The sequence below is a fragment of the Rattus norvegicus genome, chromosome 20 (genome assembly GCF_036323735.1).
Source record: "Rattus norvegicus strain BN/NHsdMcwi chromosome 20, GRCr8, whole genome shotgun sequence".
Lineage (NCBI taxonomy): Eukaryota > Metazoa > Chordata > Mammalia > Rodentia > Muridae > Rattus > Rattus norvegicus.
Window position 1 is genome coordinate 46547628 of NC_086038.1, and position 20865 is coordinate 46568492.

Consider the following 20865-nt stretch of genomic DNA (forward strand, 5'->3'; position numbering starts at 1 on the left):
TGTGACTAGAACATTTCACTGCCAAGTCTTTCAACATGTAATTAATGCTAAACTGTATTAATGAGAGTTTTACATCCTCTCCTCCATACAGAATTCTCATAATCACTTGTGTGTTTCGTACTGCCTGCGTATCAGTTTTGGCAACAGTGTTTACTGCTTTTTGATTTGCCTTTAGGTTTCATACAATGTATAGGCTAAAAACCTAGATTCGTCTATGAAGGAGTTCAGACAACTATTTGAAAACTGAGGGGTTTGGGGATTTAGCTCAGTGGTAGAGCACTTGCCTAGCAAGCGCAAGGCCCTTGGTTCAGTTCCCAGCTCCGAAAAAAAAAGAAGAAAAAAGAAAGAAAGAAAGAAAGAAAGAAAACTGAGAAAAATACTTAGGTTTAACTTTTAGAAGTAAGTCCAGTTCCATGGTTTATGTGGCCACATTGTAAGCCCTTCCAGACTCTGTAGCAAGGGACCAGGTACCAGTCTTGACTGTACCATCTGACCAGCTGTCACAGGAGAATCAGGAAGTGATGGCAACTTTCTTGCCCTAGCTCCCTCATTACTCTGACTACCCCCTGCTTACTCTTCATGACATTCCTATGAGGTTAGTATCATTATCATTAGGCCCATTTTACAGATGAGAATATTGAGGCTCAAATACACACCCTGTATATGGGTGTGTCCCCAGTACATACCCTGCCCTTTGGAATGAACCTCCTTTTTAATAGCTTTCTAAAACAAACTTTTATAAAGGTTTGCTTCATTTTTATATTTATGGGTGTTTTGCCAGCATGTATGTCTGTGGATCATGTGCCCTCAGAAGTCAGAAGTGAGTGTCAGATCCCCTGGATCTGGTGCTTTTGATTAAAAACAGGTGCATTACTACCACACCTTTAATTCCAGCACTCGGGAGTCAGAGGCAGGCAGGTCTCTTGAGTTCTAGGCCAGTCTGCTCTACAGAGTGAGTTCCAGGACAGCCAGGGCTGCATGGTAACGTTGTCTCAAAAAGCAAAACAACCAGGATTCATGCAATTCCTGGGATTTCTGGGATTTCTGGGATTCCACATGGTTTGGAGACCTGGCCATGGTCTGACTTAGTAAGCACTGCTTTTTCAACAACTGGGGTTTATGTTATTACAACCCTGGTTAGAAATGTGACAGATGGGGGCTGGGGATTTAGCTCAGTGGTAGAGCGCTTACCTAGGAAGCACAAGGCCCTGGGTTTGGTCCCCAGCTCCGAAAAAAAGAACCACAAAAAGAAAAAAAAGAAATGTGACAGATGGCAGAGATCCAATGTCTCTGAGACCTCTTCCCCTAGCTTCCTGCTTGCTTTCTGTGTCTTTCCGTGTCCAGCCTTCCACCTTTCAGAGACGTCAGGCATGCTGCATTGGCCCACACTAAACCTAATGTGTAACTGCAGTAACTCTTGAAAGGTCCTGTTTCCAAATGCAGCCCTGCTTGGAGGCAGTAGGGTTGGGGCTTCAACATAGATTTGGGAGGGGGAGGGGGCAAGGCACAATTCAGTGCTAATGGGCTATGCTGAGAAGGGACCGTGCTAGGACACACCCGTAACCCATAGGAAGCAAGTCCTGCTTACTCTTCATGACATTCCTATGAGGTAAGTATCATTATCATTAGGCCCATTTTATAGATGAGAACAGTGAGGCCCAAGGAGATAAAAGCCATAGAGTGGCAGAGCCGGAACTGAGGCCCAAACCTGGCTGATCCCATTATACTGCATTGACAAAAATGAGTTGAGATGGAAAGTAAGTTCCGTGTCTGAAAGGCTGACACACAATCAAACGTACTTAGTGTCTCTCCTACAGAAAGGGACCAGTGCTGTCTCAGTTATACAGCATTTTTGCTATTAATCAGAATTTACCAACTAGATAGACGTTATTTCGAAGGTGGGCATACCTTAAGTTGCCCCCCCACTTCTATTTTTTAAAGTAAGAATTTTGAGTCTGGAACAGATTTGTTTTATAAGCATTAAGCTACATTTGTATTTTCAGTTTCTAAGTTTCCGCCTAAACCCTCATGAAATCTAAGGAAACCCTTTGTCCTTGCTTTTGTAAATAGGGATAACCTCTAAAACCACAATCTCCCTGGCCTACCTTGCCCGCTTAGGACGGAGTGACCTCTGAAAGGAGCTGGAGCCACTGTAATCATCTTGTTTCAGTCAGCTCACGTGACTAAGCCAGAGGACTTGGGCTAGCGGGCCCTTCTCACCTGAACTGCCCCACATTAGACAAGTCTTTAACGCTCATTCAACTAGAGTTTTGGTAAAATAGGAACCTGACCACCTTTCGGTGATATTGTCAAAGGATCGTGGCTCTTTGAAAAGTGATTAACTTCTGTGACGTACAAGGAAGAAAAAAAAGAAATGCCCACTCTCGGGACAGAAACTCTGTGTCCTGGGCCGGGATTTACTATTTTGACTCTTGGTAACTGTAATAGAGCCCATCATGAATTTGAAAGTGATTTTCCAAGAGTAGTTTGACTATTGGCTTTAATTTTGGTTTCGTTTGTCCAGCCGGAACCTCATACAGGTCAGACTGGGCTTGATGTTCTCATCCCCCGTCTCCACCTACCAAGTTCCGGCATTTCAGGTGTGTAACAGCTCCATGTTACTCTCTCCCCGTTAAATGAAAAGTTAGACTGAAGTACCGTTGGGCAAAATTACAGAAAGCCACATTTTCCAAATTACATGATTAGGTGACTTTTGGTCTGGAGAAGTCCTTCTAATTGTGTTTGAAGAACAAAAGGAAATGTGGAAAGAATGGGGTCCCTGCTGTGGAGGAGCCTGTGAAATCCTTCTCTGACCTGCAGAGAAACGGATGTGCAGAGGGCAGGCTACAGAGTATCTTAACGAGGCCACACCTCCAAAGGAGTGCTGCTCCCTGGCCGAGCATATTCAAACCACCGCATTCCACCCCTTGAACTTATTCAAATATGAGCCTGTGGGGGCCATACTTAAACATGGCATAATGAAGACTACACTTAGTCCAACTTCCAAAGTCTCCATAATCATGGCAGTCTCGACAATGTTAAAAATCCAAAGTTCAAAGTCTCTTCTGAGATCCATCCAATCACTTCACAGTAATGCCCAAAGCAGGGCAGGAAATCAGCTGGGCAAACTCCAAACTCTGCATTTCCATATCTGATACCAAGGCGGTCTTCACATCCCCAACTCCTTTTTCCTCTTTGTTGGGCGCAATAAACTGCTGTCTCCTGGGCTGGTTCCACTTTCTGTTAGCAGCTTTCCTCAGCAGATAGCCCACGGCTCTGGCATCTCAAACATCTTGGGGTCTCCAAGGCAACTTAAACGTCACAGCTTTTTCCCCCAGTGTCTGGGATTCACACATAATCTGGGCTCCTCCAAAGGGCTGGCGTCACTTCTCCAGCTCTGTCCTCTGTAGCACTCTAGGCTCTGGTCGACTCTACTCCATTGCCACTGCTGTACTTGGTGATCATCCAATGGCACTGGCATCTCCAATACGCTGGGGTCTTCCACTGAAACTAGGCTTCAACAATAGCCCCTCATAGGCTCCCTTCATGGTTCCAAACCTCAACTTCTTCAATGACCCTTTCAGTCCTGGACCATCAACTGCAACTGAGGCTGCACTTCACCAATGGCCTTCCATGGCCTCTCAGAGTGCCAAGCCTCAGCTGCTCTTCATGGTCCCTTCATGCCACCTGGGTGACTCTCACACATTACCAAGTCCAGCAGCAGCACGAGTTACAACCTTGGCTTTCTCTGGAACACAGTTTCTTTGTACTCTCAGGAATCACTTCCCAAAAGATTTCACCTCAGTGATGCTGGTCTCTTCTTAACCACCACTAATTCCTTAACTCCAGCCAACCAGCATCAACTGTCCCAGTAGTCCCTTCTATTCTAGACGTTAAAGCCAGAGCCACATGGCCAAAGCTCCCAAGATCTGCTGCTTGCTGGAGCTGGAACATCCCCCCCCCCCCAATTCTATTACCAGCTTTCTGTTTTCCAACTCCCTCACTGCTTAAGCTTGGCTGTCCTGAAATTTGCTCTGTCAATTGACCTTGAACTCAGATCTGCATGGTTCTGTCTCCTGAATGCTAGGATCATGGGCATATATTGTACCCCATGCCTAAATTTAAGCTTTTCTCTACTTGGAATTGTTCTATACTAGGCTGGCCTTGAACTCAGGAATCTGCTTGCCTTGTCTCCTGGGATTGAAGGTGTGTACCACCATGCTTGGACCTAAGCTTTTCGAGGACACAGTTCTTCAAGATCCAGATCAAAATCTGTGTCTTCCAGCCTCAAGATCTGGATCACAAGTGTGCCCTCCATTTCTGGATTATGGTTCATTCCAGATTAAAAGTCCAAACTATTCCTTGTTCAACTGCAAACACACACAATAAGTTTAGCTGGGTGGGGTCTTACCCTGAGATCACCTCTCCCTTAATCTCTTATCTCCTTGAAGACAGGATTCAACTCCATTTCACTTTCTGATGTCCCTTTATTACTTGAACCATACCTTTTTATATTTTTCCTTTTCATTAAAATGCTCTTCATAAGACTAAACCAGAGAAAAAGTCTCTGATGGTACTTCCTTTGTCAATGCAACTAATATAAATTTAAACCTCTTGGGCCAGGTCTGCAAAGTTCAAATCACTCTCAGCACTACCCAGTTCCTGGTACCAACTCCCGTCTTAGTTAGGGTTTTACTGCTGTGAACAGACACCATGACCAAGGCATCTCTTATAACCACAACATTTAATTGGGGCTGACTCACAGGTTCAGAGGGTCAGCCCATTATCATCCAGGTAAGCACAGTGCAGTAGGAGCTGAGAGTTCTACATCTTCATCTGCAGGCCACTAGAAGAAGACTGGCTCCCACGTGGTTAGGAGGAGGGTCTTAAAGCCCACACCCACAGTGACACACTTCCTCTAACAAGGCCACACCTCCAAATAGCGCTGGCTCCCTGGGCCAAACATATTCAAACCACAACACAGAGGGATAAGTGTGGAGAGGAGTGGGGGAAAGGAAAGTTTATTTCAGATTCATCCAGTCGTAAAGAGGAGCAGTTATTTAGTTTTTGTGGGGATTCCCTGCCCCTGGTTATTTCGTAACAGGGGCTCTGGAGCTCAGGCTGACCTTGTTATGTAATAGAGGATGACCTTGACCTTGATCCCCCAGCTTCCTTCTCCTGAGTGTTCGTGCTACAAATAGAGACCACTACATCCAGTTTGCATATGATGCTGGGTATAAAACTGGGGATTCTTACGTGCCAGGCAAGATTACCAACTGAGCTACATCCCAGGAGTGGCGTTTATTTATTTATTTAATGTATATGAGTGCTTTATCTGCATATACGCCTGCATGTCTGAAGACGGCATCGGATCCCATTACAGATGGACATGAACAACTATGTGGTTGCTGGGATTTGAACTCAGGACCTCTGGAAGAGCAGTCGGTGCTCCTAACCACTGAGCCATCTCTCCAGCCCTCCAGGAGTGATTCTTTTTTTTTTTTTTTTTTTTTTTTGGTTCTTTTTTTTTTCAGAGCTGGGGACCGAACCCAGGGCCTTGCGCTTCCTAGGTAAGCGCTCTACCACTGAACCAAATCCCCAGCCCCCAGGAGTGATTCTTAATGAGGCTGGATGCACGCAGGCATCCGTGCATGCCTGCATACCCTCTGCCCCACATGGGATCTATCACCAAGTGCTATCAGGTTTGCCCCAGGCTATCTTTTGAATCTATCCTGTCCCCATCTTCACTGTACATTGTGTCCCTTCCCTAGACTCTGCCACGGGTTCTGAGTAATGGTTTGTAATCCCCCTGCCCAGACCCTTTCTCCAATAGAAAGTTGTATTTTTGACCATTGTCACCTTAGCAACAAACAGAATAAAATACCTGTGTCCTGGCTGGTTTTGTGTGTCAACTTGACACAAGCTGGAGTTATCACAGAGAAAGGAGCCTCAGTTGTGGAAATGCCTCCATGAGACCCAGCTGTAAGGCATTTTCTCAATTAGTGATCAAGGTGGGAGGACCCAGCCCATTGTGGGTGGTGCCGTCCCTGGGCTGGTGGTCTTGGGTTCTATAAGAGAGCAAGCTAAGCAAGCCAGGGGAACAAGCCAGTAAGTAACATCCCTCCATGGCCTCTGCATCAGCTCCTGCTTCCTGACCTGCTTGAGTTCCAGTCCTGACTCCCTTTGGTGATGGACAGCAATGTGGAAGTGTAAGCTGAATAAACCCTTTCCTCCCCAACTTGCTTCTTGGTCATAATGGTTTTTTGTGCAGGAACAGAAACCCTGACTAAGACACCTTGCTAAACGGATAGATTATATTATTTTAATTATGACTTCAACTCCTTCTGCAATTCTCTGCACCTAGAATAAAATCCCCAACCCAGCTTCCTCTTGGGCCCTTCTTCTGCATTCTCACTTCCGGCCACACTGGTTGGTTACCTCTCTATTGGTCTAAACACATCCAGCTCATTTCTGCCTGAGGGCCTAGGAGCAGGTGGTTTCTCCGCCTGGAAAGTTGTCAGAACTCCCCAACCCACACCATTCAAGTCAAAATTATGTGAGGCTCTTCCAGACCCTCTAATCTGAACCCAGCCAGCACCTCCAAACTTAGACAGGATACACCTTTGCTTCACTGCCTGTTTTCCATTGGGAACTGTGGCTCTCAGGGTTGCACTGACTCTAGGCCAGGCCCATGAGAGCTGAAGATTCTGGGCTTCAGATTTAAGGCCATATTATAGACCAACAGATGTCTGCTGGGCTGTTAGAAAGTTTCTTTCTGGCTCTAAGCCCAGGAGATCAGAGGTTGGGAGGTGAGATAAGGAAGTAAAACATGGCTCTACAGAAAGACAGAACTTGGTCTGACACACACACACACACACACACACACACACACACACACACACACACACACATAGAGAGAGAGAAGAGGATCCTGTCCTTAATGCCTCGGGACTTTAAACTGAGCAGCTGCTAAGGCAATGTTTTCCAAAGCCATTAGAATGGGATTCTTTTAAAATGGAATTTTCACAGGTGGGTCATTTATTTTATTTACTCCAACGTGAACTATATAGCCAGTATGACTAGGCTAACTACTTTTAGCTCACATAAATACACAACTGAGGATCATAACTCAAGACTCTAATAAGGAAAAAAGGAAAAAATGCTTGGGTTTTGGGTTTTTTTGTTTTGTTTTGTTTTTGTTTTTTTGTTTTTGTTTTTTTTTTTCCTGTACGTTTCTGAGAAGCGGCAACATTCAATAAAAAGAACCCAGACCTGAAACTGGCTAAGGAAGTTGAGTCATTAAAAAATGCCTCGATTTAGAGACCAGGAGATTGAGGTTAGTGATTTCCAGCCACAGCAGGCCTGGTACAGAAATCTGACCTACAGACAGACAGACCTTCTGGAGTGCAGACCACTGCCCTTCCCACAGCTCCCTGGCTGTACTGTGGGTCTTTAACTAGCATCAAGGAGAGCTGTAAGTCAGCAGGTTTTAAGAGTCGAGGAACTCGTTCTATGATCTTTTGAAAAGACAGCTTTTACAATTTGCTGCTCATAGAGCAACCCTGTTTGGCTTCAACTACAGCCTCTGGAGGAACCTGGGCCTTCGTAAACAAGACCCAGTACGTGCTGGCGTCCATCTGCTAATGGAAGGGAAAGGCACGGAGAGTGAAGGCTGGAAGCCCATTTGTAGTGCACTTTTTAGAGCATTTTCACACTGCGTTCAAATATGGGTGTGTCTGACATTCTGCAAATTTGTTCCAAGCAGAATGATGTCTCTCAAGAACACGAGTGGGCCCAGATCAAAGGCTTCCCTGCCTTCCAGAGTGTGTGACCTGTGTTGGTCTCTCCCGGCAGAGATCGGGTATTTCCTCTTCCTTCTCTCTCTGCCCCAACAGCTGCGGCTGAGTGTGCTGAGCGCTGGGGCTTTACTGGGTGTCCCAGTGTCTTTAGACAAAAGGTCAAATGATTGATTCAAACACAAACCCGCAAAGACAGCCATTGAACCTCAGCTCTTTTTGGTCCCCTTATCTCAAGGAGAGAGAATGTAGCCACCTCTTCCTAGGTTAAGCACTTCTCATGAATGTCAACCTTTATTTCCGCCCCATGGATTAACAGTGGTAGGCAGGAATCCAGAACGGCCTGGGGGCTGATAGCATCCATGCCACTGGCTGTTGAACTTGTGTGGTCATGAAGTCTCGTTGACTTTTTCAGGAAAACAGTTTTTGTCAACGCTCATGCAATAAATGACAACTGCTGTTTTATTAACTTTAACCAAAGCTGCTTGATTTTGAACAATTCCTTTCATGATACAACTTAAGGGAAAATACAGAATTCGATTCCAAAGTTTCTCAGCATTGTCCGTTTCCTGAGTCTTGATTTTAGTTCTGAACCTTGAATTCCTAGCCTCTCCCACATTCTGCCTTTCTTAGTTGAACATACGAACACATACACACACACACACACACACACACACACACACACACACACACACACACGACTCCCGAGTTCCTTACTTTGTGTGGACCGGGACTTAAGCTTTGTCCTTAGCCTGAGCCTCCGTGCCAGCTGACCTGTCCCAGGAGAGATGGACCCCGCAACTGGATCCTCGGTGGCGCCCAGGGTGTGGATTTCTCGGTGGGAGAGGTGAAGGGAGCTCAGAAATCTGGCGCCACCCTCGGACCCTGCAGCTTAAACAAACTTCTTGCCGGAGGCCTGAGCCCACTCCGCCAGCTCTCGGAAGTGGCCCACAGCTTGGGTACCACTGGGGCGGACTCAGGCACGGTCACTCAAGTCTCTGCTCTCCCTGTCCCAGCCAGGCCAGACAGTTTGGAGGCCCCCAGCAGTCCCTGGTGTAGACAGAGCCACGCCCCACAGCACCACCCTGCAGGCAAGGGCGGGGCCCAGGCTGTCCCAAGAGGAGGACTGCGGCGTAATGAGGTGCGGATAAGTCTTCCTCTGTGTTTTGCGCTGGCGCCGCGGTCCAGACTCCTCGGAACTCCCCGGTTCCAGAGCCACCAGGCCCTCTCTTGCTTTCTCTGCACCACCCCTTCCTCTGCCCTAGCCCTGGGATACCCTTCCGACAGGAAGCGGCTTTTCCAGCCCCAGAAACGCCGGGTAAGTAGTCCAGCAGTGCCGGCTATGCGCCCTCCGGCTTGCTGAGTTGGGGGTGAGGGTAAGGAGGGAGTTGGGGAGCGCTTCCGGGGAAATGGGGTAGGGAGCCACGCCTGGCTGGTTCGGCGGGTCCTCCTGCCAGGGCCCTACCCAGATCAGCGCCTTTGTGCAGATTTTACTGTCTAGAGTGTTGGGAGTTCCTCACTCCCGCTGCCCAAGGTCCAGTTCTCCATCCCTTAGACGCTCCACCTATGGCACATCCTTTGTGCTTGTGCTTCCAGTCTGGGTGCCTTTTTTATTTCTTTTAACCGAGGTCCCTCCAACCCCCAGACTTCCACTTCCAAGAGGGACTCCTGTTCCACCCATCTACTCCTGTCCTAGTGACCCGATGTGGGCAACCTTTGCCTCCTCCTACCGTACGGGCAATGGAGGGGCTGCTGGGGATGATAGATCGGCCCACAAGGACCTAGCCCCCAGTTTAAACCCACCCTACCTAGCTGCCTCTCCCACCGAGAGCAACCCATCCCCCCAACTCTACATCTCTTCCGGCGACAGCGTGAGAAAGCCCTCCAAGAGCCCTTAAGCTGCGCGTGTGGGCTGGAGGGAAGGAAAGGGGTACAAAGAGAGGCCTTGTCTCTAGAGATTCCTAGGAGAACACAGAGGAACGCCCGTGGGAGTGAGGCTAGGGGTCGATTAGATGTGAGGGTCTGCGGAAGGGACGAGCCCAACCGCTGCTGCCCCTACTCCTTCCCACTGCTCACTGGAGCAGCGACACGATCTCAGGGGAAGTATTTTGACCACAGTGAGTCAGAAGGTCTGTCATACTGTCAGCGGTCGCAACATGCTCAGGCCATTTGTGAGGGTTGTTTGGGTGGCTGGGAAGTGGAGCCTGCACAGACGGTGGCCCCTTGTCAGGAGGCAAGCACGTGGAATGGAACTTTGCCTTTGGGGAGAGGCACATCCCACAACCAGCGTGGCACTAAGTCCTCCAAAGGGCGCTGGCCTGCAGAGAGTTAGGAAGAAATGGGTGTGTGCTTGTCAAGCAGCCGTAGTTGTATTGGGGTGTTAGTTCCTGCTGTCTACGAGAAGGGAAACCTCCACCTTCTACCCCACCCCCTGGCAGGCCCTTGAGAAACTCCCGGGTGTCCTACTTACAGGACCTAGGGAACGCCTCCTACAATTCCTTGTCCCCTGGGCCTCAGAGATCCCATATGGTGGCTGCTGCTCCCTTAGTGTCCTTGTGCCCAGGACTACTGCGTTTCATTTCTAAATTTGGCGAAATTCACTTTGTAAGAGACAGCCGCTGTCTCGGGGCGGGGTTGGGGGGTGCTGATCTTGATCTGGGAGTGGGCTAGGAGCAGGGTCCAATCAGAGGTGGACCCTGAGCTCCCTTGTGACACTTGCCTGCTCGCTGGCTCCTCCCCTTTCTTTTCCTTCACTTCAGTCTTAACTTCTCTTCTTTCCACAGGCACTGGGTTTCCCCACAGCTGCTCCTCTTGTCAGCAGGGGCCCCATATGGCTTCACCAACCTCCACCAACCCAGCACATGACCACTTTGAGACCTTTGTGCAGGCACAGCTGTGCCAAGATGTACTGAGCAGTTTTCAGGGGCTCTGTAGAGCCCTGGGAGTGGAGTCTGGTGGGGGATTACCCCAGTACCACAAGATCAAGGCCCAGCTCAACTACTGGAGTGCCAAGTCACTGTGGGCCAAGTTGGACAAGAGAGCAAGCCAGCCTGCGTACCAGCAAGGCCAGGCCTGTACCAACACCAAGGTAGATACGTAAAGTCTGGGAGTGGTGTGAGCAGCAGAGGTGGCAGGGGAGGCAGTTTGCCACACACCTGCTCACCTACATGTGCTTGCAGTGTCTCGTGGTAGGTGCTGGGCCTTGTGGACTTCGGGCTGCAGTGGAGCTTGCACTGTTAGGTGCCCGAGTGGTGCTTGTGGAAAAGCGTACCAAGTTCTCTAGGCACAATGTACTCCATCTCTGGCCCTTCACCATCCATGATCTCCGGGCACTTGGGGCCAAGAAGTTCTACGGGCGTTTCTGTACTGGGACCCTGGACCATATCAGTAAGAACTTGATCTGGCCCTCGGGTTGGTGTGCCTGAGTCTCGAGGCGGGAGACTGTAGGGCCAGGCAAAAGCCAGGGAGAACAGGAGTCACTTTAACCGGGTGACCTTTAAGAACCGGATCCGACGTCTGTAAAACGGGGCAGTGATTTTTCTTATCCACGTAGTAACCTGCCTGGGTCTGGGCTCAGATGTTATCAGGTGTTCAGAGTTGTGTGGTCGCAGATAGGTTTCAGTGGTCTCTTAGGCCTCCCCTAGCTCTGAACGGGTACACACTGGAGTGGGAGAAGGCTTGAGCCGCCGTCTCGCTTCCAGGCATCCGACAGCTCCAGCTGCTTCTGCTGAAGGTGGCGTTACTGTTGGGGGTGGAGATTCACTGGGGCTTCACTTTCACTGGCCTGCAGCCCCCTCCCAAAAAAGGTAAGTATTTCTGTGCTCTTGGGAATCCCTACCCACCAAAGAGAGATCCCTACAACATAATAAGGGAGGTCTGGGCGGGAGTCAGCTGACTTTTTCCTGACAGTGAAGTCTGGGCAGCCCTAGCCTCAGACAGCGTGTCTGAGGGAAAAGCAAGGTAGGCATAGCATGGCCTTCCTCGACGGCCTCCCTGGCTGCCGGGAGGTGTGATTGGATAAGCTATTTTCCAGACCGTTGAGTCCTTTATGAATTTATTTTGTTTCTCTAGCCTGACCTGGGAGTGTAGGGCCCCTCTGACCTCTACACCTTTGTGGCTCTCGTACTCTCTGTCCCAGGGAGTGGCTGGCGTGCCCGGATCCAGCCCAGTCCCCCAGCCCAACTGGCCAGCTACGAATTTGATGTCCTCATCTCAGCTGGAGGAGGCAAATTTGTCCCTGAAGGTGAGTGACCCTTTTCCTCATAGCTGAGAGAGAGAGAGAGAGAGAGAGAGAGAGAGAGAGAGAGAGAGAGAGAGAGAGATATCAGCATCGTAGGCTCTCCTGAGCCTTCCTAGAAGTATTATCCCCACCTCCCCCTACCACTAGGCTTCACCATCAGAGAGATGCGCGGCAAACTGGCCATCGGCATCACAGCCAACTTTGTGAATGGGCGCACGGTGGAGGAGACACAGGTGCCAGAAATCAGTGGCGTAGCTCGGATCTACAACCAAAAATTCTTCCAGAGCCTGCTCAAAGCCACAGGTGAGGGCCCACCCTCAAAGGCCTTCCCTTCTCTGGCTTTTACTCTGGGATGGTTCCCACTTGCCTCTCAGACCTGGGCTCGGTCCAAGGAACCTCACTTTTGTCCATCCTCGGTGGTCTCACCAGCAAAAGAGGAAGAAGGGTCCTCCAGGGACCAAGCAGCTGCTCACTTGGTATGAAAGACCTGGAACTCTCTCTTAAATGTCTGGCTGCTTGGCTTTGTGCTGCCTCCTGCTGGAGAGAGAGAATGGTGCACGTTACAAATGTATGTTCAAGAGGGCGCCATGCTTCCTTTGGCTTTGTATCGCTGCTATGTGACCAAGTGATAGAGGCCTCTCAGCTGTCGTTCCACCTGGGTCCCCTCTTTGCTCCAAGCTGGCAAAGCCCTCTGGGCCAGGACAGATGGCCCTTCGTGCCACCAGACCTGTGTGTGGAACACTCACTGCAGCCTACGGCGTGACTTCAGCTCTCAGAGGCCAGCCGTGGCGTGGGAGCTTAGAGAGCCGATATGCAGAATCACTGAAGACTCATCTCCCCGTCCTCTGCTCTGCCCCATCCCGCCAGGTATTGATCTGGAGAACATTGTGTACTACAAGGACGACACCCACTACTTTGTCATGACAGCCAAGAAGCAGTGTCTGCTGAGGCTGGGGGTATTGCGCCAGGTAGGCCCTGGGCCCAGGAGGGAGGAGGCTGGGCTGGACACAGTCTACCCCTGGTTATGAATGGACTCCATCCTCTCCTGCCTCCAGCCAGGCAGTAACTCCGTTTGACAAGCTCTTGCTCCCTGAATGTAGGTGGCAGTAGGAATCCTAGTCTGGGCTAAGCTTGCGGATATGGTACCAGTCTAATGCGCTCCAGGACTGAGAGAGTGTCTTTCTCTTTCCTCTTGCCGGCTGTTGGTTCCCAGGGCTTAGCCTGGTACCTGATGAGTAGTTAAGCACCTACTGTGTACTCACTGAATGGATGAAATAGCTGGATGCCTTCCTTCTGGGTACTAAGACTATGCTGAGTACTGTGTACTTGCACACTAGTACTATACGAAGTACTATGCTGAGTACTGTGTACTCGCACACTTAGTACTATACAAAGTACTATGCTGAGTACTGTGTACTTGCACACTTAGTACTATACGAAGTACTATGCTGAGTACTGTGTACTTGCACACTTAGTACTATACAAAGTACTATGCTAAGTTGTGTGCTGTTTGTAAATGCTGAACAAACGGAGGCTTTGATGATATCTAAGTCTATGACAGCAACGATGTTGGTTCCGGACAGCGCAGGGCTTGAGACCCTCTGCAGCAGGGTGAGTACTGAGGAAGGAATCTGAATATGAGAGTCCGGCTACTAGAATTCTATGGCCAGCCTGGCTTTGGATTGTTATGTAGTCTAGGCAGCCTCTCCCCATCTAGGCCTCAACATGTGTGTGTACCTTCTACACCCTAGGTCAGTCCTCTGTAGAACGGGGTGGAGCTGAGCATGTGATTCTACTCTCAGAGGGCTCGGGTTTTTATCTCTCGGCCACGTAGGACTTGCCAGAGACTGATCAGCTGCTGGGCAAAGCTAATGTGGTGCCTGAGGCTCTGCAGCAGTTTGCCAGAGCAGCGGCCGACTTCGCCACCCAAGGCAAGCTTGGGAAACTGGAGTTCGCTCAGGATGCACGTGGGCGGCCCGATGTGGCAGCCTTCGACTTCACAAGCATGATGCGGTCAGAGAGTTCTGCTCGTATCCAAGAAAAGCATGGTGCCCGCCTACTGCTGGGGCTGGTGGGGGACTGCCTTGTGGAGGTGAGCATCAGGAGGTGAATGACTCCCATGGTTCAAGAGGAAGCTCTTATTGGGGGCGGGGCATAGGAAGTCGGTTTGTTGTGGGAGGAGCTTAGGGGCTGCTTGGTGCAGGGGAAAGCTGTGTGGGGTGGAAAAGGTCTTCCCCCACTGGAGATATCTGGGCTTGGGACATACTCATTGGATTCTCATTGAGTGGTTTCCTATTTCTCATACCCTGCAGCCCTTCTGGCCTTTGGGCACTGGAGTGGCCCGAGGCTTCTTGGCAGCCTTCGATGCAGCCTGGATGGTGAAGCGGTGGGCGGAGGGTACTGGGCCTCTAGAGCTGTTGGCTGAACGGTGAGGCTTGGTTCAGAGACCAGTCTGTGCTGGTAGGGAAGACATGATTCGGGGCAAGGGTCAGGAAGAGGGGTCAGGAGATCCTGAAGGAAAGGATGGCGGTGGCGGGACTACAGGAAAGCTGTCCAGTTGTTGAGGAGTGGGTGCTGACAGCTTCCCTTGTGTCTGTGCACCACCTTCCACCACCACCGATAGTGAGAGCTTGTACCAGCTTCTGTCACAAACATCCCCAGAGAATATGCATCGAAATGTAGCCCAGTATGGGTTGGACCCTGCCACCCGATACCCCAACCTGAACCTCCGGGCTGTAACGCCCAACCAGGTCAGACTCTCTACCTCTGCGCCCCTATCTTCCCAGATCACCTCCCTGTCCCGTGCCAGGTCTTCCCGTCCCAGCAGGGGTCAGCCCTACCATAGGCAGGCTCCTCCCTGAGGGCTGAAGTGCTGGGTGGTCAGCTGCCTTGAGACTGAGAGGAAGCTACCTTAGGTACAAGACCTCTATGACATAATGGACAAGGAGCATGCTCGGAAGAAGAGTGACGAGACGGATGCCCGGAAGACAACCACAGGTGAGCAGGCCTTGCCCTAGCCAGAGAGGCAGAGCCAGCAAGCAACAGTGTTGACACAGGGCCCTGTGCTGGGAAGCTTGTTTTGTGGTTGCTTTGGGGTGGGGGTTGAGGTCTCAGGGCTTGGGCGGCAGCTGTGTGCCAGCATGGGAAAGGCTCAGTCATTTGCACTGCTGTGCTGTGCTCCGCTGACCGGGCTGAGCAGCCACAACTGTGATATGCAGGTCTAGCTTCTCTGCCAACCCCTTCCTGCAGCCGTGGGTGTGAACCCAAAGCACCTGTTCTGTAGCATCTGAGCCTCCCTGCCCTTGTTTACCTTCCCTTGGCTTTTATGTGGCTATAGTAGTCACTCTTTATGTATCCCAACTCTGTCATGAAGGGCAAGGATATAGAATGGGGGAGGAGGAGACGCTGCCTGGCGGCCTGGCTCTCACACGCCCAGCAGCAGGTGTGCGTGGGCCTTGGGTACAGCATGGCTCTGCTCTCCTAGGGTCTGCAGGCACTGAGGAGCTTCTGCACTGGTGCCAGGAGCAGACAGCTGGCTTTCCTGGAGTCTCTGTCACTGACTTCTCTTCCTCGTGGGCTGATGGGCGAGCTCTGTGTGCCCTGGTACACCGCCTACAGCCTGGCCTTCTGTGAGTTGCGCCTCTCTCCCATGCCCAGCCCTCCCTCCCTTCAACTGCTTGGTAAGAAGATGCTGTGCAGGAGTCGGTGCCCTGTGAGTCCCAGCTTCACCTGTCCCTAGAGTTGGTAATCTAGTCCGGCTCTGCTCAGCAGCCCAGCAAGGTAATACAGAGTCTATTGCATCCAGATAGAGAAGTCAGAAGCCATGAAAGACTGGGAACAATGCAGGAGTAGAAAACACTTGTTTAGCATGAGTGAAACCTCAGTTCAGTCCAACAAACACACACACATATGCACACACACATGCACACACACATGCACACACACATGCACACACCACATACACACATGTACACACTTACATGAGCATACACATATGCACACCACATATACACATGCACACACACATACATGTGCACACACATATGTACACACATGCACACACCACATACACACATGTACACACACATACATGTGCATACACATACGACACACATACACACATGCAAACACATATGCACACACTACATACACATGTACACACATACATGTGCAACACACATGCACACACACATGTATACACCACATATACACATGTACACACATACATGAGCATACACACATGCACACCACAGACACACATGTACACACACATTCATGTGCATACACACATGCATACACCACATACATACATATACACACATACATGAGCATACACACATGCACACCACAGACACACATGTACACACACATACATGTGCATACACATATGACACACATACACACATGCAAACACATATGCACACACTACATACACATGTACACACATACATGTGCAACACACATGCACACACACATGCATACACCACATATACACATGTACACACATACATGAGCATACACACATGCACACCACAGACACACATGTACACACACATACATGTGCATACACATATGCACACACATGCACACTCACCACAGACACACATGTACACACACATACATGTGCATACACACATGCACATGCACACACACATACATATTGCTGCTAGTTGTGATGGCATGCAGCTATACTCAAAGCACTTTGGAAGCAGAAGCAGGAGGATCACTGTAAATTTGAGGCCAGCCTTAACTCTGCAGTACCAGTTCACATCTCCCAGAGCCCCCATTCATCTTCCCAAATGAAGTCCCTTCCCCAACCAGGCCTTCCTTGTTGCTCCTGGGGTTAGTCTTACCACGGGACGGCCGGTCCCTCTGGGTTAAAGGGCTGAGGGGTCAGACATGTGACCAAGGAGCCTGTGCAAGGAGGAAGTGATGTGTGGGGAACACAAAACAACACGGGGGTAGACAACTACCAACAAACCAGGCTTCACACGCTCACCCCCTTTGCTGTTTCTTGTCTCCTGCTGTTACCGTCCCTCCCTGCCTCCTACAGTGGAGTCAGGCTGTGTCTCACTGGCATCCATTTCATCCAATGCCCCACAGGGAACCCTCAGAGCTGCAGGGCATGAGCGCTCTGGAAGCCACTGCCTGGGCACTGAGGGTGGCAGAATATGAGTTGGGCATCATACCAGTGTTGTCTGCACAGGCCGTAGTGGCAGGCAGTGACCCACTGGGCCTCATTGCCTACCTCAGCCACTTCCACAGCGCCTTCAAGAACACACCCCACAGCTCAGGTGAGTGGGAGGGTAGATGGGCAGGAAGGAGGGTAAGAGCAGGAGAGGGGGCAGGAGGGAAGGAGGTACCATCTAAGGACCCACCCCAGGCACAGGGCAGCGATATAAAGAGGTCCCAGTGCTGACAGCTGGACTCTGCCTGCAGGCCTTGTCAGCCAGCCTCACGGGACCCCTAGTGCCATACTTTTCCTTGGCAAACTCCAGAGGAGCCTACAACGGACCCGGACCAAGGTGAGGAGTCTAAGCAGGGTTGAGGCTGAAGAAGGGGTGCTCAGTGAGAATGACAGAACACATTCTGAGTGGAGGGGAGAGCTGGGCTCAGGTAACGCTCACAGTCCTAGGACTTGCTGCGGGACCACAGGGAGTTTGCTGGTGACAGGAAGCTTCCCTTGCAGGTAGTCCTGCGCTGTTTTTCTGCTCTGTCCTGTTTCCTCTGTGTCTTCCCCTCCTTTGCTGGTTCTGCAGGCCCTGATCCTGTCCCCCTGTCTAGTCTTACTCCCTTCCCTGCCAGCCTTTCCTTTCTGTACACAACCATTCCCCCGCTCACGCTATGTCACCTCCTTAGGTAGAGGAGGAGACTCCGTGTACTGAGGAGCCTCCTGTCTCTGAGCCCAGTGTGCCCCCAGCTCTGCCCTCCGAACATGAGGAGGTAGGTCCAGGGCCCGGTCTGCAAATGCCTGCAAGGGTGGGAAAAGGCTTTATGGGAGTGGGAGACCTCAGCAGTTGGCTTTGGGTCCCACTGATCCTATATCTCCTGGGGCTCTGCAGGCTGGGGCAGAGGATGTGTGTGAGCTCTGTGGGAAACGCCTCTACATCCTGGAACGCTTCTGTGTGGATGGCCATTTCTTCCACCGCGGCTGCTTCTGCTGCCGTACCTGTGAGGCCACATTGCGGCCAGGTGGCTATGGGCAATATCCAGGAGATGGTAAGTGGGCCTGAGAGATGCTACAGGGACTTGGGGCTTTCTTGGGGACAAGGGAGTGTGGAGGGAGAGGGAGGCTGGACAATAGGTGGAAACAGGTTCTCAGTCCCCTCTGAAGCTTTAGGTGGGGAGTCCAAAGAAATCCACTGTACCTCCACCTTCCCTCTGAGTGTCTGAGCAATGGGCTGATACCCAACATCTTCTACCCTTTCCAGGATATTTCTACTGTCTCCAGCACCTACCCCAGGAGGATCAGAAGGAGGCAGACAACAATGGAAGTCCAGAGAACCAGGTTAAAACAAAACAAACCTCTGTGTGATGGGACGTGGGAAGAGGCAGGTGTCCCCGGATCAGTGGGCTTGCAGGCAGTAAATGAATGCTGTCCTCTTCTGACGGACGCTTGTCGTCAGAGCGCTGCCTATCAGTGTCTACTTGGTGGGGTCCATGACCTTACCACATGGTGGCCTTTCCAGGAGCTCCCAACACCAGGAGACAGTACCACACAGTCAGGCCCCTCCTCTCCTGTACCTCCTGTGACGGAGGCCAGCCCTGTCCCAAGCCCCAGCCAACCTGCACGTCGGCTGATCCGCCTCTCCAGCGTAGAACGCCTACGGCTATCCTCCCTGAACATCATCCCTGACTCAGGAGTGGAGCCTCCACCCAAGCCCCCACGGAGCTGCTTGGACTTGGCCCAAGAGTCCCTCAAGAGCAGCTTTATGGGCTGGGGTGTGCTCCGGGCACCACAGGGTAGGTGCTCTTCCTACAGATGTGCTCATCTGGGAAGCTTCGGGAGGATGGGCGCTAGGGATTCTGGGAAATACAGCGGTCACTGGACTCCCAACCCAACCCTCCCTCTCCTCTGCTCAGTTCCTGAGGCCATAGAGAAGGGGGAGGAGGAAGAAGAAGAGGAGGAGGAAGAAGAAGAGGAGGAGGAGGAGCTTCCGCCACCTTTGGCGCTAGAAGTGGAACAGGTAAGTTGCAGAAACCCAGCTGTCTACTCTGTCGGAGCCAGGAGGCATCCGGCAGGTATTTAATACCCCAACCAAGGGCATAGAAGCACCAAGGGCAGGCACCCTTCTCTTGGAATGTCTTCTCACCCAGTCTCACAAGCTTGCCTCTAAGTCTTTATCCTGTTTATCAGAATTTACCTCTTTCCATCCCAGTTTTTCACCCTTCCAGTTTCTCCCATTCCTAACCAGGGGCCAGACCTGACTGCCCCAACCCTCCCACAGTCACTGCTGACCTTGGCCAAGAACTCAGGCGACATGACTAAGTACCCAACGTGGCGTCGAACCCTCATGCGCCGTGCCAAAGAGGAGGAGATGAAGAGGTTCTGCAAGGCCCAGGTGAGCCCTGGGTGAGCCCCGGGCACCAGAGCTCTGACAGGGTCAGTTAGCTGAGCTCAGAGCATGTCCAGTGCTCCGTTCTCGAGCAATCCAGAGTGTCCTGCCTTCCAACCCGCAGGCCATCCAGCGGAGACTAAACGAGATTGAGGCTGCTATGAGGGAACTGGAGACCGAAGGCATGAAGCTGGAGGTGGCCTTGAGGAAAGAGAGTAGTGAGTAAAGATTTGGGAGTGACAGACATGCTAGCACATAGATCTCTTTGGCTCCCGGTAACACGCTCGGCCCTCAGCAGTCTCCAGGCCCAGTGGCTGTGCACACAGCTGACTCCCATGACAGCCGATTATCCCTGGATACTGTGGCCCTGTGACCACTTCCATTCCTTTCCCAACTTATCAGGCTCTCCAGAAAAGCAGAAGAAACTCTGGCTAGAGCAGCTGCTACAGCTCATTCAGAAGAAGAACAGCCTAGTGACTGAGGAAGCCGAACTCATGATCACGTAAGGCCAGGGGTGGGGACAGGGCAGGTGAGCCAGGTCCCATCCCCGTGAGCGCCCTGGTCCCATCCCCGTGAGCACCCTGGTCCCATCCCTGTGAGCGCCCTGCAGAGCGGTGTACCCGCTGTCTCTGGTTCCCACAGGGTGCAGGAGCTGGACCTGGAAGAGAAGCAGCGGCAACTGGACCACGAGTTTCGGGGCATCAACCGGGAAGGTCTGTGAGCTATCTCATGACCTTGGATTACTGACCAAGGAGCACAGTCCTCTGGCCTATGTATGTCCTGATGAATCAGTTCAGGAGAAAGCCAAAGCCTCCCTCCAGTCATGGCTGCACAACTGGGCTTTTGGGAAGGAAACTTGGGAAGCAGCGTGGTGACAATCCTAAGTGTGAACAACCAAGCTTAGGGTGTAGAAACCACACAGGCTGAGCCTGATCCTCTCTTCAGGCTCCCGCCTGCCCAGGTTCCTGCTCTCTAAGCTTCATCTCCTCCCTTTAGAAACTCTGAAGACCCAGGCCGACCGACTGTCTGAGGACCGGGTCCTAAGGAAGCTGTTGGATGTGGTGAACCAGCGGGATGCTCTGATCCAATTCCAGGAGGAGCGAAGGCTCAGAGAGATGCCCGTATAGATGGGGGCCCGGGGCTAGAAGAGGACGATTAGAGGCCTCTGAGCCCCATAAGCAAGACACCATCACGAGGGCTGTACCCCTGCCATCTGGACTGCTTAGTCAGGGGCTTCGTTGTTTACAATAAAAGTGTGTGCCACGAACAGGGT

General features: G+C 51.3%; 1 protein-coding gene across 3 annotated transcripts; it reads left to right on the plus strand.

The window, feature by feature from the left end:
- The first annotated feature begins 355 nt into the window (after positions 1-355).
- Mical1 (microtubule associated monooxygenase, calponin and LIM domain containing 1) lies at positions 356-20860 on the plus strand. 3 transcript variants are annotated; one of them, XM_039098622.2, is made up of 24 exons: positions 356-9114; positions 10580-10884; positions 10976-11183; positions 11498-11602; positions 11935-12039; positions 12184-12339; positions 12904-13004; positions 13871-14128; positions 14349-14464; positions 14660-14786; positions 14952-15033; positions 15521-15665; positions 17140-17330; positions 17476-17561; positions 17896-17979; positions 18099-18255; positions 18468-18544; positions 18726-18999; positions 19120-19223; positions 19452-19598; positions 19717-19810; positions 19995-20094; positions 20235-20305; positions 20589-20859. In XM_039098622.2, the coding sequence occupies exons 2-24, from the start codon at positions 10627-10629 to the stop codon at positions 20717-20719; spliced, it is 3177 nt and encodes a 1058-aa protein (XP_038954550.1). In that variant the 5' UTR covers positions 356-9114; positions 10580-10626; the 3' UTR covers positions 20720-20859. The 3 variants fall into 3 exon arrangements, with proteins under 3 accessions (XP_038954550.1, NP_001099867.1, XP_063135149.1); NM_001106397.1 differs by having other exon boundaries at positions 8911-9114; positions 19485-19598; positions 20589-20860; XM_063279079.1 differs by lacking the exons at positions 356-9114; positions 10580-10884; positions 10976-11183; ... (4 more) ...; positions 13871-14128; positions 14660-14786 and having other exon boundaries at positions 14352-14464.
- Positions 20861-20865: the final 5 nt, after the last annotated feature.

Excerpts from the sequence above, each read along its gene's own strand:
- Mical1 (XM_039098622.2), top strand. The coding sequence starts at position 10,627 with ATGGCTTCACCAACCTCCACCAACCCAGCACATGACCACTTTGAGACC. Across the intron at positions 10,885-10,975 it reads AGGCCTGTACCAACACCAAG|TGTCTCGTGGTAGGTGCTGG; the intron begins GTAGATACGTAA and ends ATGTGCTTGCAG. Across the intron at positions 19,811-19,994 it reads GGCCTTGAGGAAAGAGAGTA|GCTCTCCAGAAAAGCAGAAG; the intron begins GTGAGTAAAGAT and ends CCAACTTATCAG.